At 37.5% G+C, this 14,942-nt stretch overlaps 1 protein-coding gene and 1 long non-coding RNA gene across 20 annotated transcripts in view; one reads left to right on the top strand and one right to left on the bottom strand.

Moving 5' to 3' along the window:
- The window catches only part of MCTP1 (multiple C2 and transmembrane domain containing 1), a 534,160-nt gene that overhangs the window by 344,272 nt on the left and 174,946 nt on the right, over positions 1 to 14,942 (top strand). For all 17 annotated transcript variants that reach the window (XM_045498313.1, XM_045498373.1, XM_045498303.1 and 14 more), the window contains 2 exons: positions 8,810 to 8,996; positions 13,747 to 13,840. In XM_045498313.1, coding sequence (XP_045354269.1) covers positions 8,810 to 8,996; positions 13,747 to 13,840 — 281 coding nt within the window. The remainder of the gene's footprint in view (positions 1 to 8,809; positions 8,997 to 13,746; positions 13,841 to 14,942) is intronic.
- On the bottom strand, positions 2,784 to 5,159 carry LOC123608467. 3 transcript variants are annotated; one of them, XR_006717248.1, is made up of 4 exons: positions 5,071 to 5,159; positions 3,792 to 3,839; positions 3,197 to 3,255; positions 2,784 to 2,910 (listed from the first exon to the last, which is right to left on the bottom strand). It is a non-coding gene; the product is annotated as an uncharacterized LOC123608467 (long non-coding RNA). The 3 variants fall into 3 exon arrangements; XR_006717250.1 differs by lacking the exon at positions 5,071 to 5,159 and adding an exon at positions 3,975 to 4,090; XR_006717247.1 differs by lacking the exon at positions 5,071 to 5,159 and having other exon boundaries at positions 3,792 to 3,985.

Genomic DNA, 14,942 nt, shown 5'->3' with positions numbered 1-14,942 from the left:
ATGATTGTTACACTTTTATGCAGAGCAGTAATCTGAACAAATTGGCTGCTGACAGCTGCGGTAAATTGCCAAGAATGAGTGCTGTCAGAGAACAAGTTGTTTTTATGAACGTGCAGAATAAGTAAATCCTGTGTCAAGCAATTTTATTCAGTTGGAGTTATTTGCAACCCAATATAGCAAGATTTATGACATTATTTATTAGTGTGCAAAATGCTTGTTTATCTTGAAAGTGGCATTGATTTGGGGTACATATATTTTCGGTTGGGGAATTGCTACTGACTTTATTTGTTGCATTGTTATCGGGGCTGAGGAGTTGGTCCTGCCCATGAGAACAAAGTGCTACAGATGTAAGCTTCGCTAGAGAGATCTATTTCAATAAAATTTTTATTAATGGTGTTTGATAAGAAAAACTTATTCCAAATGGGCAAGTTCTGGATGAAGAACAAATGCTTCCAGAATCTACAACCATAAAAATAAATCTGTGACTCTTGTGTGTAATGCCAAAGGAAACAGAATGTGGGATGTGTAGGTGCACACATATGTGTGTTCCGGTATAGCATGGCAAATGGGGAATACAGCCTTTGACTTTGGATATTAACAAAATTAATGTTCTCTGAAGGTTGAAGTTCAGTGCATTTGACACTCTATAGGCTCTGATTTGCATAGGTTCTTATTTATGATACCAATTCTCCAATAATTCTTTTACTTCCTACATAGAACGAAAACAATCCTCCTGCATTATTAATTTGAAAGCACAAAGACAGCTAGTCAGAAAATTCTAAACTGAAGAGAGTTTTTTCATGAAATCATTATATTTCACTATTTTTCTCACTGAGGATTGAGTGAAATATTTCATTAGTGAGATCGATCATATTTAAGGAAAGAATGGAATGTGTCATTGATTCTTGTCTTGGTTTTCCATAAAATCAACCTAAGATTTCAATCTATTTCCCTGCATGGGTTACTATTCTTTTCTTCTGAAGACTTCTTCCAAAAGTTCATACTCAATGCAGTGTTTCTTATACAGTGGGCAGAGTTTCCAAAGACAGCTTTCAGGCACCACCGTGTGTATATTAAATAGTTTACCTTCATGTCAGGCAATGGAGATTGTCACAAGTTGCTCTAATACAGCACTCTTCCCGAACAGAGTTAAACAGTGACAACTTCTAACAACAGAAAAGCAAGAGCAGCCTGAGCATTTTGTAATGTCAGAGATGGTGTAAAAACTGCATAGTTGTGAAACTTGAAAACACGTTAGTGGTTATGTATTGAAGTCTTGAAAATGCAAAAATTCTAAGGAATTGTGTATTATATTGATCCATAGTATAAGATTTTGTAATATATCATGTGTTATTAGTCTTACTAATGTAAAAGGGTTCTCATATATTACAAAATCTCAAAAAGCTTCATAATGTTATTGTTACATTTGGTCACAATTATGTAAAATATGTGTTGTTGTTGTTTTTTAAATTACCACCCCCCACCCCCACCAAAGAAATTCCATAGAGGCTTGTCTTCCTATTCTGAAGACTTTGTTTTCAAATGTCTTGCTAATCATGATGGCTTTATAATATCATTAGCTAATACTTCAAGGCACAGCACACACTGAACAAGTTTATTGTCAACGTAGATGTAAATTTCTATTGCAAATATTGTCTTGATAATTTGGGGTTGTTTGGGCTGAATTCTTGCTAGATCTGATTAGACCATCATTGGTTTGTGAATCAGAATGTGGCTGACATAGAGCTCAGCTAAGAGCAGAAGTGGTGTCTCTGCAGATTCTTGTTTATCATTCTGCTCACTGGTGCTTGTTCAATTAGCATTATCTTCAATCCACAGTTTCTTTACTGGGATCTTTTAAAGCCAGTTGTCCATTTTGTGAGGATTAGTTCAGTTAAAACTAGATTATATAATCTGTAAATCCATTTAACAAGGCATATATGAACTGCAATTCGGTGAAAGCAAGTCAGCAAGTAAGGGGGCCACTGTCTACCCCTCTATGTTATGTAGTTCCTACTCTTTCCTAAAATACTTACTGGCCATAAGTGACATACCTGATGCATGGGACACCTGTGTTAATGCATATATTAAACATTTATAAAGCTTGATTCTTGCCCTGTTTTTAAATTAAAAAAAAAAATCCCAATAGTCCTAACATTTACTCCTGCACCCCAGTGTTCTCACACGTATGTACATGTATACGTGCAGGGTGCTAAGCTCATCTGGGAGGAATATCACTGGTCACTAGTTCAGGCATGGCAGACAGAAGGACAGAGGACAAAAAAGATGGTAAGAGCACTGAAATTTTACTCTGTACTCTTAAGGGGAAATGTCACCAAATAAATGTGACATATTTCTTTCATGTGACTAAATGCATACAGTTTTTTAAAAGCCCAAAGAACTTTAAGCTTTCATATGGAAGTCAGGAAACTTTCAAGTTCTTGCCATCATTAAATTTCTCTGAGCCTCAATTTCCCTATTTGTGGAATGAGAGAAAGTAGCTTTGAAATCTTCAGTTTCGAGTCTGTTTTGATTCTTCTATTGATTGATGGATTGATGAGCTGGGTTCAGAATATATAGTAAGTTTTTAAATTTTCCAACATCAAACCAAGGCATATACAACAATAAAACCACATATTATATTTAGATAGTACTTTCAACTTTTCAAAGTACTTGCTCATCTGTTACTCCTGTGTTCTTACAACTCTATGCAAAGAGGAGGCATTTAAAAAAATTGTTTTCCATTTTATAAGTGAACAAAGCTGATGTACAAAAACTTTAAGTGACTTGCATAATAGCACAATGCTAATGAATAAGCTTTATTAAAACTTTGGTGTTCTGAACCCCTGGTCGCAGAGTCTGAAGCCATTTGAACTTTGTTCAAGGCAACACGCTGAGTCTGTGGTAGTTCTGGGAAAAAGGAGATGAGAAATTAGTGGGCTTAGAATGACTGGGTTCGTAAAATCTAATAGAGGATACATAACAGAGGCCTGACACACTTAAATAGTTCATGAATAAATGGGTTAATGAGTGAGAGAAACAAGTATTGAAAAGAAATCAAACCCCTTTCTAGGGGGATAATAGAGGGTGGTAGAATGGGCACATTACACACTAGCCCTGGTCTGCTACTGTCACCGTGGGTAAATTTTGGACCTCTCTTCACTTCCATATTGTCCATACGTACTTCAATACTTACAAAGCACCAACTATATTCTGGGTGCTATGCTAGATGCCTGCCATTGAAGTCTCAGGATACTGGCAGAGAAAGACAACTGCAGGTTATTTCATTGAGAATTATTAAATTTGGCAAGCAAAGATAGATATATCAGCTCAGGCAGAGGGTTGCTTTATCCAAACACAAAGAAAGAGCTACGCCCTAGCATGGATGGTGGGAGAATCATCAGCTGTCTGCAATGACTTGAGTCATAAGTGTGAGTCAGCAAACGACAGCTGATGGTAAGTCATGGAGTGCACCATTGCCTTGTTAAGGATATTTCAGAAGTGGTGGGAACCTAGGGGAGGGGTGTAGTTAGGTTTGTGTTTTAGACATCTGTTACTGAGGGGATTGAATTGTGTCAATGGTTTTCACATTAGCCAAACTCCCTAAAAAAGAGAGTTTGAGGCAATGATTAAGTTCTGATGCTTTATTGGGAGATAGAGCCCCGGGCACTGAGAGTGAGAGACAAAAAACATAAGGCAGGGAAGAGTAGGAGGCAATGCAAGGCAGTATATTGGTGGGATGGCCACTGTTTCCTGAGTTTCAGAGACAGAGCTGGTTGCTATGCACCCACCTGGCCACATGTGGACAGGTAATCTGGAGAATCATCCTTTGAAGCAGTCTGTGAGAGGGAGAGTGTTGTGGGGTGTTATCTTCCCAGCTCCTATTCCATTAATCTAAGTTCACCCCACCAGAAGGCTATTGTTGCATCTTGTTTCTCTGGCTCTTGATCAGGGAACCAGATCCCACAACCCACCGTATGGCTTGTCATCCAAGTGAGGAAGTGGTCTTAGAAGTCAGAAACTTGGGACATGTGGCCATTAGGCCTAGATGCACAATGGCAGCCAAGGGGAGTGCCCAGCTTATTTTGGCAAGTGAAAGTTGAGTCAGTCCTAGATGGAAGCTCCATGAGGACTCAAGCACAGTTAATCGGTCATGATGGTGGGATGAAAAGCAGACCCTCAGCCAAAGTCACAGTTGAGGCAAAGCAGGCAGCGGATGACCCATGACCCAGGAAGCCTTGGTTTCAGGAGAATCTAAGGGAATGAAAAGATGTATCCAATAAGTTTTCAGCTTACATGTGGAACCACAATATGAAAACAGATGTATGTAAGAGAAGCCGTTCTTTGAACTAGAGAGGAGAGTCCACACCCTAGTTTTTCACCCTTCTCCCCTCCACGGCAACTTTTGAGGTACCCCCTTGGAAGACAGTCTGAAAATAGATTATCTGCCCTCTAGCATCAACATAAAGGCTTTTCTGGAAGATGTGTATAATACATTTGAAGAATAGTATTTTGTTGACCAAAAGATGAATTTGTTCTGTTAGGTTTTTGGTTTGTGGAATTGCAAAGAAAGGAGGCAAACAAGTGTAAACATGGATAGAGTTGTAACACATTGTGAAATTGGGGGTTTTCAGGAATTTGAAGTTTATCTAGTTCAATTACCTCATATTGCAGATGAGGAAACTGGAATCCAAGAGAATAAGTTTTCTTGGAAAAGGTCACACAACTAATAAGTGACAGATGGAGGGCTGAAATGAAGGGAATCTGACTCCCTATCCTGGGCTCTTTTCCCTGAGTACATATCTGCGTATGTACTTTGGGACTTCATGAATTTGCTTCATTGTTCTTTAAATTTTCATTTTCACTTTAATAACCATGTCAAACCATTAATTTATGCCAATTCTGACCATCCAGATGACCACCAAGGACTTCTATATCCAAACCGTAGTGAATCCTTCCATCCTTTAGGAAATAACAGTACAGGGGAGCTAAATACAGGTGAATCTGCCTGTTGGGCTGCTATCCCAGATTACCACAGACTGTTAAAAACAACAGAAATTTACTTCTCACAGTTCTAGAAGCTGGTAAGTCCAAAATGGAGACACCAGCAGATTCTGCATCTGGTTTCCTGGTTCAGAGACTGCTGTGTTTTCTCTGTGTCCTTACATGGCAGAAGGAGTGAAGGATCTCTCTGGGGCCTCTGTTATGAAGGCACTAATCTCATTCATGAAGAGGCACTAATCTCATTCACCACCTTCATGACCTAATCACCTCACAAAGGCCCCACCTCATAATACCATCACATCGGCCAATAGGTTTCAACATAGGCATTTTGGAGACAAACACTCAAACCATGACACTGGTCTGTAGCAATAAGCACTGAATTTGGAACAGACTGTTGTGGGAGTTCTGTCTTTGTACATATTTATTCAACAGCAATAAAGGGGTAGCAAAGACTTTTTTCCACAAAATTCCAGCAATAATTTGATTTAATACTCACTTAAGGCAGATTTCAGTGGTGCCATGATGCTAACTTCATTCTCAAGTTAACAAGACAAGTTGGCTCAGTTATCAGGCAACATTTCATTTAAAATAGCATCTGAGGATTACTCCTGAGCAGAGTTTTTAGATGAAGAGTAGAGCTGAATAACCCCAACTAGCAAAGAACCCTGAAGTCATTAATACTCTCTTCAGTACATTTATATAAATAAGCATTTTCTACGTTAGAATTATTAAAGTCAAAATTCTGAAACATTAAATATAGGATAGAATCTGAGACCATTTCTACAAGAATACCCAATACTGAAACTTTAGTTGCAGCAGAAAAGCATAATCTTCCCTGTAAATTTACAATATTAACTTAAGTTTTATTAGTTTCGTAGTTTTAAAAATTCAATTTGTATATTTTCTGAGTTTATCTTCTTATAAAAGCAATAATGTACAGTCTTCTTCTGTAGTTTATATATATTTTAAAAGTATAAAAATAACATAATTCCATGCTTCAAAACTGAAAAAAAATTCTGTTAAAAACAAGTCCAGATATTACCCAGTTTAATAACCAATGCAAATAGACACACTTCCTCCTGGGATACATGGTTACTTAGTGAAGGCTAGTCCAGGAAAAAGCCTAGATCTTGGATTCCATTGTGTCAAATTCAGGTCCTAGCTCTGCTGATAACTAACTGTATAGCTCCATTAAGTCATGTATCTTCTCTGGCCTTCAGTTTTCTCTTTGCTAAATTAAGGAGATTGTAAGGATCACAAATACCTATGCCTGTTGGAATCAGATACAGAGTTAAGTGAAATAGACCAGTTGTAAATAATAGACAGCATTAGGGATAGTAATTAAGTCAGAGGACATTTGCTCTGTCTTAAAATGTTTGTAATTCAAAACTTTTTTAGCACTACAAACAAAAACAGTATATCCATGGGCCAGATTTTATCTGAAAGTTGCCAATTTGCAACTCTTGGATCAGAGCATCTTTAGAGAACCTTCCCCAAGTGTAGAGCATCAAATGCAATGACTCTAACATAAATGAGGAGTAGGCCAGCATCCATATGACCAGTGTAAAATGGTAATAGCCAAAGAAGGAAATCTTCCAGAAAGCTGTGATGTATTTTAAGAGTGATACAGTGTCACACAAAAGAGTAAGGCGAGGATGAGACTGGGAAATGCATGATCCAAATGAGCAAAAGACCTTTATTCTTCCCAACTTTATCCAACCAAAAGTACTGTGTGAATTGTAATCCCTGTTCAACTCTCTGGTATCATACTCCCAATCTAATCCAAAGACTCGTTTACATTCAACAAACTCCAGGTAGGCACTACGCCAATTGCTGGAAAGATCTGTAGAAAATCATATTGATGTTCTTCCTTTTTATTAGAAAATGCATTTGATTGGTTGTCTTTCACAATTCCATTTTTCTCCTCAATTTGTTCCAGGTGTCATTGACAAGAACTTAATTCCAGTTAAAATTATAATATTAGACAAGGAATTTGGTATGTGTTTTCCAGTCTTCAGAGTTTAAGGAGAGAGCATGAAAGTATTTTGAAATGCATGTTATATTCGCAGAAACAATGAGGTTATTTGATATATGTTCTCACTTTAGGAAGATGTTTTCCAGACTTGGTACAGACTCTGATTTCCTGCTCTCAACAGTTAGATTTACACACACAGACTTTCTGTCACTGACCAGGGCGTTTCCTTTTCTTTTGTTTCTGTAGTCCCTTTCCTCTCAGATGTTTCTAGTCCCAGCTACCTCTCTTGTCATTTTTGATTGGCACAAATAAAAGGAAAATGTCAGACTTTGGTTCAGTTTCTAAATTTATGCATACTAAAGAGATGTTTGAAACCGCCTATAAGTGTTAAGACCCTATTTCTAGAAAATTTAATTTAAAAGCAAAACAATAGACAATTAATCAAGTAAAGAATAAGAAAGAGCAGGGTGCCTGGGTGGCTCAGTTGGTTCAGTGTCCGACTCTTGATTTCCACTCAGGTCATGATCCCTGGGTCTTGGAATTGAGCCCCTCAGCAGGCTCTGTGCTGAGGGTGGAGCCCGCTTAAGATTCTCTCTCTCTCCATCTGCCCCTGTACCCAGCTAATTCTCTCTCTCAAAGAAAAAAAAGAAAGAAAGAAAGAAAGAAAAAAAACAGAAGAAGGAGCAAACATTTAATCTGTCCCTGATGGCTGACTCCCCTGTTTATGATGTTACCACATTTATTCTTATAATAGGCTATTCCCTGTTATAAATTCCTTCTGTTCATATCTGCCCCCTCTTTCTCAGTTGATTGGCTTTGTGAGCACCTCAGTATCTTTCTCTTCCAAATCAGTTGACATTTTTATGAAAATAGTGTTTAGCTCTGAGTAAGTAGGTTATCATGCATGGGCTGCCATGGGGTGCCTGGGTGGCTCAGTCAGTTAAGTGTCCAACTCTTGGTTTCTGCTCAGGTACTGATCTCACCATTTGTGGGTTCGAGCCCCATGTTGGGCTCCACGCTGGCAGTGCAGGGCCTGCTTGGGATTCTCTCTCTCCCCCTCTCCCTGCCCCTCCCTCGCTCTCCGAATGAATAAATAAACAAACAAACAAATAAAGCGTGGGCTGCCATGTTATGAAACCTGTAGAACAACTCTGTTACATAACCCTTGAGCTATAATATTTTTGGAGAATTTGTTTTTATTTAGATTTATGCATGGTGTTCTATGAATAAACTGGCATGGTTTTAAAAATGAAAAACTTATGGCATCATCATAGTACATATTTTATTCATTGCTTAATAACATTTATGAATGAAAGAAGAATACCCATTGTTTTAAAACCTGCACAAGAATTCAGATCCTTGGTGGTTTGCTTCTTCTAAGACAGCTCGTATTAATCTTTCCGTAGGCAAAGCCCCACTAAACTAGTCTGTCTAGGGATTGACAGTCCTACCGATTTATGAATATGGTCACAATGGGTAGTGATAGAATCATATAAGTATGGTTTTTTTTTGTATCTTACAGGAAATAAGAAATTAGACACTAAAAATAATCAGGGTCTGAATTTTGTGAAGAAAGTGTGTTGACATGAAAGACGTATTCCTCCAGTGGCCCAAATAGTATTTCTGTTGATTTATTTTTCACATAGCTCTGAGCAGCCTGCCCTTTTACTGTTTGATGTGACAAGAAAGAAAGAAAGAAAGAAAGAAAGAAAGAAAGAAAGAAAGAGAGAGAGAGAAAGAAAGAAAGGAAGGAAGAAAGAGAAAGAAAGAAAGAAAAGAAAAGGAAAGGGGAAAAAAAGCCACTTGCTAATTCAAAACATTTGTTCCTAGGTGCCAGGTCGACCTGTCGGCTCTCAGTAGGGAACAGACACACAAGTTGGAGCTGCAGCTGGAAGAGGGTGAGGGACACCTGGTGCTGCTGGTCACCCTGACAGCTTCGGCCACAGTCAGTATCTCTGACCTCTCCGTCAACTCCCTGGAGGACCAGAAAGAACGGGAGGAAATATTAAGGAGATATGTACGTATGTAACCCTCCTCCTTCAGGATTATGTGTGACTAGTTGAGGTTGTAAATAATTCACTTGGAGTGACAGAAGTACATCTGCAAAGCTGTCTGACAGATGAATCAGCACAAACAGAAAGCTGGGCAAGTGCAAATGCCACACTTGTTACCCTGATGTCTAGACACCCCGTCTACTCTCGAGTCTCTTCCAAAGCAAGTTCTAGATCCTGAGCATCTCCTCAGTGATTTTGTCATGCAGCACAATTATCACGCAAGGAAACTTCTCATAAAGGAAAGTTAGGTGTACACAACATTACTTTAAAAGTAATTCATTGACTCTTTGTAATTGCCATTAAGAGTTCTTGGTCTTTCCAAGTTTGAAATGGAATTAATGGAACCTACATTAATTAGTAGCTTGGTAACAAGAAGATATTCCAGAAATTTTTATGTCAACTGCTTAGAAAAGCCTCACTTCGTTCCTTTATTTTATTTTCATTGAATGTGAAATGTAATTAAAAGGAAGCCTCCCTACCTTTTGACCAAATGTAGACAGTGATTGGGTGGGATAGCGAGTCACTATAGTAAGTACCCTTCTCAAATTTTACCAAACCAAAATATTCGTATCCGAATCTACCTATTTCCCAGCATCCTCACATTGTGCGTTTTCCACCATGTAGTTTTCTCGAATCAACAGAGAGGGGAGCTCTTACTCCACCATTCTCTCTCATTGGAGACTCGAAAAAGTGAATGCCTGGGTACCCGTGAAGCCGGGGGGGGGGGGGGGGGTGGAAAGGCTTTTCCACTTAAAATTACAAAGCTTGTATTGTACAATGCTGCCAGGTGTTTAGAAGGCTCCTCTAGACACTCAGCCATGAAACCAAGCTCTGACTAACAAAGAACCGCTTAATTTTTTTTTTTTTTTTTTTTTTTTAGATTCTAAAATATTCCTATTTGCTGACTGACATCCTTCCAATAACTGAATTTAATAAAGATGTACCTTATCAGGCTGTGCAGATAACATGAAGTGCTGGTACTAATGCTCTACAATATTCTTCAAACAGATTAGCAGGATGTGCGCTTCAGCAAATTTATTCTGGCTATCTCCACTGAATCAGCTGTCTGCTAATGCTTGTACAACTCATCCACCAATGGTGTTATCATAAACAGTTTAATAGAGGTGACTCAGCCAGGCTACAGAGTATATATTTTTAAACCACCTAAGAGCCCAACGTATTGTTGGGCATCTTCTAATATGTAATTGCAATTATGAAAATTATTTCCCATTTTGGTACCCACAAAAACATATTCTCCTGTTACCAGAAGTGAGCCTCATGAATTGAAGCAATTTTAAAGGAATTAATTGGTATATTAATATAAAGATTCTAGGTATTATGATACTGTACTTTATGGATGAATATTTGATACTATCCCGTATATTAGAATGATACTGCGGGCTCGGAAATTAGAAATAATCCAACTATCATTGATCCTTTTTTTTTTCTTTTTGTTGGATGGGCTTCCTTAAATCAGCCATTTCCATTCAGAATTTGAATATTTGTTTCCACACTTTCTTTCAAATGTTAGTTATTTTTTCAATAAAATACAAAACATTATATGGATGCCCCCAGCTAATTCTCAGGTTATATGCTGCTCAATGTATTAAAAAGTGAACCATATTTAAATGCATCTTTTTTTTTTTTTAGCCCTGAATTTCAAGCATAGGCCTGTATTTCCCTCTAGAGACGTAGCTGCTAAGACGCTACTGTAGGTGGTAAAGCACATGTGTTATAATTGCTCATAGCCATACAAGGACAGAGACCTGTAGTTCTTGGTTTCGGCGTGTTTCCTTTTTATCGCACAGGTTATGAGATGATGAAATGCTGTATCATGTCTGAAACATCACTTGTTCTGAAGAAACCTAAAGAAAGAGGTTATTTGGAGACTTATATGTTTCCCTGAGAGAACATGTGTATTTTTTAAGTTTTAGGTTAAACTTAAGAATTTGATTTGGCAGTGGCCATAGTGAGGAAAGTAAACGAATTGCCCCTGAAAAGGCTCTCCATTTTTGTCCTTCAGCTGCTCATTGTAAAGCATTGAAGCCCCACAAATTAAACAGACATTACTGTGGGAACCATTATTTGATCACCTCATTCTGAAAAGATGGCTAATTCCATTTTTCTTTTTTTTTTTTTTTTTTTTTTTTCTTTTAGGGGGAGGAAAGCAGGGAAGGTCAATAGGGGGCGGGTAGTAATGGGTAGTAGACCAAGAGCGATTGTATGACCTTTTCAGAACGGGTATGCTGAACCCTTGCTCCCCCTTGTCACAGTTTAAAAACCAGAGGAGCTAGTTTAGAGAAGAAGTTGTTAGCATTCCATTTTTATTATGACATTTCACAGTCATCTGATTTAATGTCCCTTGACCGGATTGTCCACCGTGAGACGATGGGCTTGAAATGTTATTTAGAGCATTGATAAAAGGTGAGCGGTTCTAAGATGACAGCGAGTCATAAGGCTGGTGGTGTGACATTAATTTTCTCCATAACAGAGATGGAATAAGACGTCACGGTGACAAGCTGTCAATCAGCTCTGGCCCCTCAGAGCATCTCTATGCCATAGGATGGGGTATTGCCTCTCCCGTAATAGAGCTGAACTGAGATGCTCTCCCTGACAGCTGCTGCAGCCATAGAGAAAATATATTATACAGCCTTTCATTAAAAAAATAAAGAGGACTCCTCTCCAGAGCATTTCAATCTTTTCCCATCTATTGAGGGCTGAAAGGATTCACAGCAAATCATAGATTCCTCTGCTATGGAAATTTCGGGCTTCAGAAGCCATCCAGGTTTTGAGGCCTTCTAAAATAACCATAAATAACAAGGCAGGAATATGTCTTGATGAAGCATTACTGAAAGGTGTATTTATAAACTGATATATTTAAGTTTTTTACTTCTTTTTTTTTGAATTCTTATTATAATCGATATGTCACTGGCCTAAACAGTTGAAGTTGGCAATAAATTACTGAGTGTCAGCTGACTGGAGGAAAGAAAACATTCAGACAATAATTACTACCCCAAATGAGAAGCAGAACATCAGAGCTGAAGCGTCAGAAGCTATACGTCTGGGCAGTGAGGTTACTAGTATTGAACAGTTCTCAGCCTGAAGACTGAAGGTATTTGTTTTAGACACAGTGAAACTTGGTTGAAATTACTCTTGAAAATTAAAGGACAGGAACCTTTTGATAAAACTCTTCTCTGTCATTAGGATAGGAGACTTACCTGGGGTATAATAATCCATAAGCTCGTAAGCTCTGAGATAAGGGCAGGCCTCTCAAACCTGGTGTTACCACATTAGGAAGACAACAGACTCTGAGTTGTAACACCACTGTGTAAAGTTCCCACTGTTAAACCCTTAACTTACACTTAATTTAAATGGAGAGACAAGTGCATTTTTACTGAACGCTGTCCTCTGGGTAGTTCAAATAGATTTTTGGTGATAAGCAACTGTTTAAAAACAATAAAAGACTAAGCGCTAATCTTTTGCTCAACACCCTTAAAAGTTAGGCTCCGAGATTACACATATACCTGCATTGCCTCCTCTCAATATACCAAGGTCATGGCTTCAGTAAACACCGATTAGTCATACAGGACTGATAAAGTTAATATTTCAGTAAGCTTCTGCTTGTCAGTATTCTCACATTCTTAATACAAGGATGGGAATGTTCTTTGGTAACAGTTTGATGACTTTGTTAGGTTATGCTCCCTGGTCTTATAGCACTTTAAGGATTATGATACAGAAGGCTTTGATTTACTGAGAAGAAATGCTGGTCTTGTCATGAGAAAAATGCTAGGAAGTGCAAATAAACGCATTTCGATGTTCTGTGTCAATACTTACTCCTCAAGTATTTGTGGCCATTAATTAGGGTTCTGAATTACTGCACTGGTAGCCCTCTTCTAATGCCTTCAGGTATTATACTTCCCAAAACACTACCATTATTAATTTATGAAATTAAGCATGTTTTATTCTTTGGATCTGATTCACCTGTTGAAATTTCTCTACTTCTACTCATACTACAATGGCAAATAAAATTACAAACCTAAGAAAAATTATTCGTCACTTTTGATCTTATTTTCAGTGATCAATTTGACTTATTTTAGAAGATTATATATGATATTTTTCCTAACAGGCTTATAGAACTGTGTCAAACTTTTGAATTAAATATTACGAAATGGCACTTCATTAATTTAACCCTCATCTGGCACATGCTGTTTCCAAAACTCACAAGAAGAAAATAACCTTTAAAAAAAATTATGTTAACTTGCTTAATTCTAAAGGCTGCAGTGTGTTACATAACCAACAATTTAAGACTCAGTATTAACAATCATTAGTCTCCAAACCATCATACCTGTAGATGAAAGATTTCTTGGAGTCCTTAAGTAAAGGAAATTGAAGGAAGGAAGTATACATACACTCTTCTATATTTTATTGTTCATCATGTACTGATAATTATTTATGGGGAAGGCATGTGGTATTTTTTATTCTTTCAAAAAGTCTTGTAGAACAATAATTACCTATGTAGATACATATGTGTGCCTATGCGTATGTACTCGTTAATGATGGTGGATGATACTCTGTACTGAAGAAACACAAATATCCCTTTGAATCACTTAAGCAGCATCCTGAGATCAATCATAAAACTTAGTGTTTTCTCAGCACACTCTTTGAGACCCGCTAGGACCTCTCTTTCCTAATATCGATGTTGGGTTCTTTCAGAGCCCATTGCGAATATTTCACAACCTGAAAGATGTGGGATTTCTCCAGGTGAAAGTGATCAGAGCAGAAGGGTTAATGGTCGCCGACGTCACAGGTAAGAAATGAGGCAATTCTCCTAGTGCCTATATTTATTTATATATGTACATATATATAAATATATATATCAAGCAGCATGCAGGGTTCACACCATTTAATGACTAAACTCATTTCACCTGACTGGATCATCAAAGTAAATAATATAAATACAAAGTTTCAGGTTTGATCTTATAGGATTTGCCAACCACCCAGTTTTTAAAGTGTCCCTGCTTTTTGAGAGAAGTGTAATGTATTAAAAAATAAACAATAAATGACTTTTGAATCATTGTCTTCTCCACAGTTTCCCAGACATTAGTGGGAATATTTCTTCCAGGTTTCATCATTACAGCACCTTGGAGTAATGCTACCTCTCCTTCTCTCGGGCAGAATCACTCTTTTTGTTGTTCAAATTCCTTAGCACACCCCAGAGATAATTCTGGATCTACACTAAGCATCTACCTTGTTCCACTTTTTTTAACAAAGAAATGGGCCTGTAAAAACACTGAAATCAGTCTTATTTCTTAAAGCTTCCTGATTTAGATACTGCTGTTCCTGTGATATATTAATAATTGACTAATGATTATTATTTCCTCAATTTCCAGAATTAAATTGTTGTTTTAAATTTGCAATTATGTGATTATTCATTTACTCTTGAATTTCATAGGTTTTGGGGAATATTATTCCATTCCTCAAGTTGTCTGTCTCAAGATTTGTTATCCATCTTGAACAATTTTTGTGTAAATTTTGCTATTCCTGAAAGAAAGCATCCACTTAATAAGTTGTAGAAATGTGCTTACCATTGTGAATGTTCAGCAAGTTGATCCTAATAAGGTAGCAGGCTTACCTGAAGAGGAGAAATGCTCTTTTCCTACCATCTAAGAGCTTGTAAATCCATTACATGATTGTTGGTACCCTTCTTTAATTCATCAAATCTAAACAGAACAGAATCAAAACCAAATTAAAAGATCACATGCCTTAAAACTAAAATAGCAGATGCCTGCTCCAAAATGGCAATATTTTTCAAATTTTAATATTTGCGTAGTGTCGAGTGACTATTTACCATGTGATAAAAATAAAAATGTTGAGAGTTTACAGTTTCTTTAAACAGGTGATTATCCACT

The sequence above is a fragment of the Leopardus geoffroyi genome, chromosome A1, assembly GCF_018350155.1.
Source record: "Leopardus geoffroyi isolate Oge1 chromosome A1, O.geoffroyi_Oge1_pat1.0, whole genome shotgun sequence".
In the NCBI taxonomy this organism is placed as follows: Eukaryota; Metazoa; Chordata; class Mammalia; order Carnivora; family Felidae; genus Leopardus; species Leopardus geoffroyi.
Note: the sequence above shows the minus strand (reverse complement) of the source record. Positions and strands in the feature narration are given on the sequence as shown.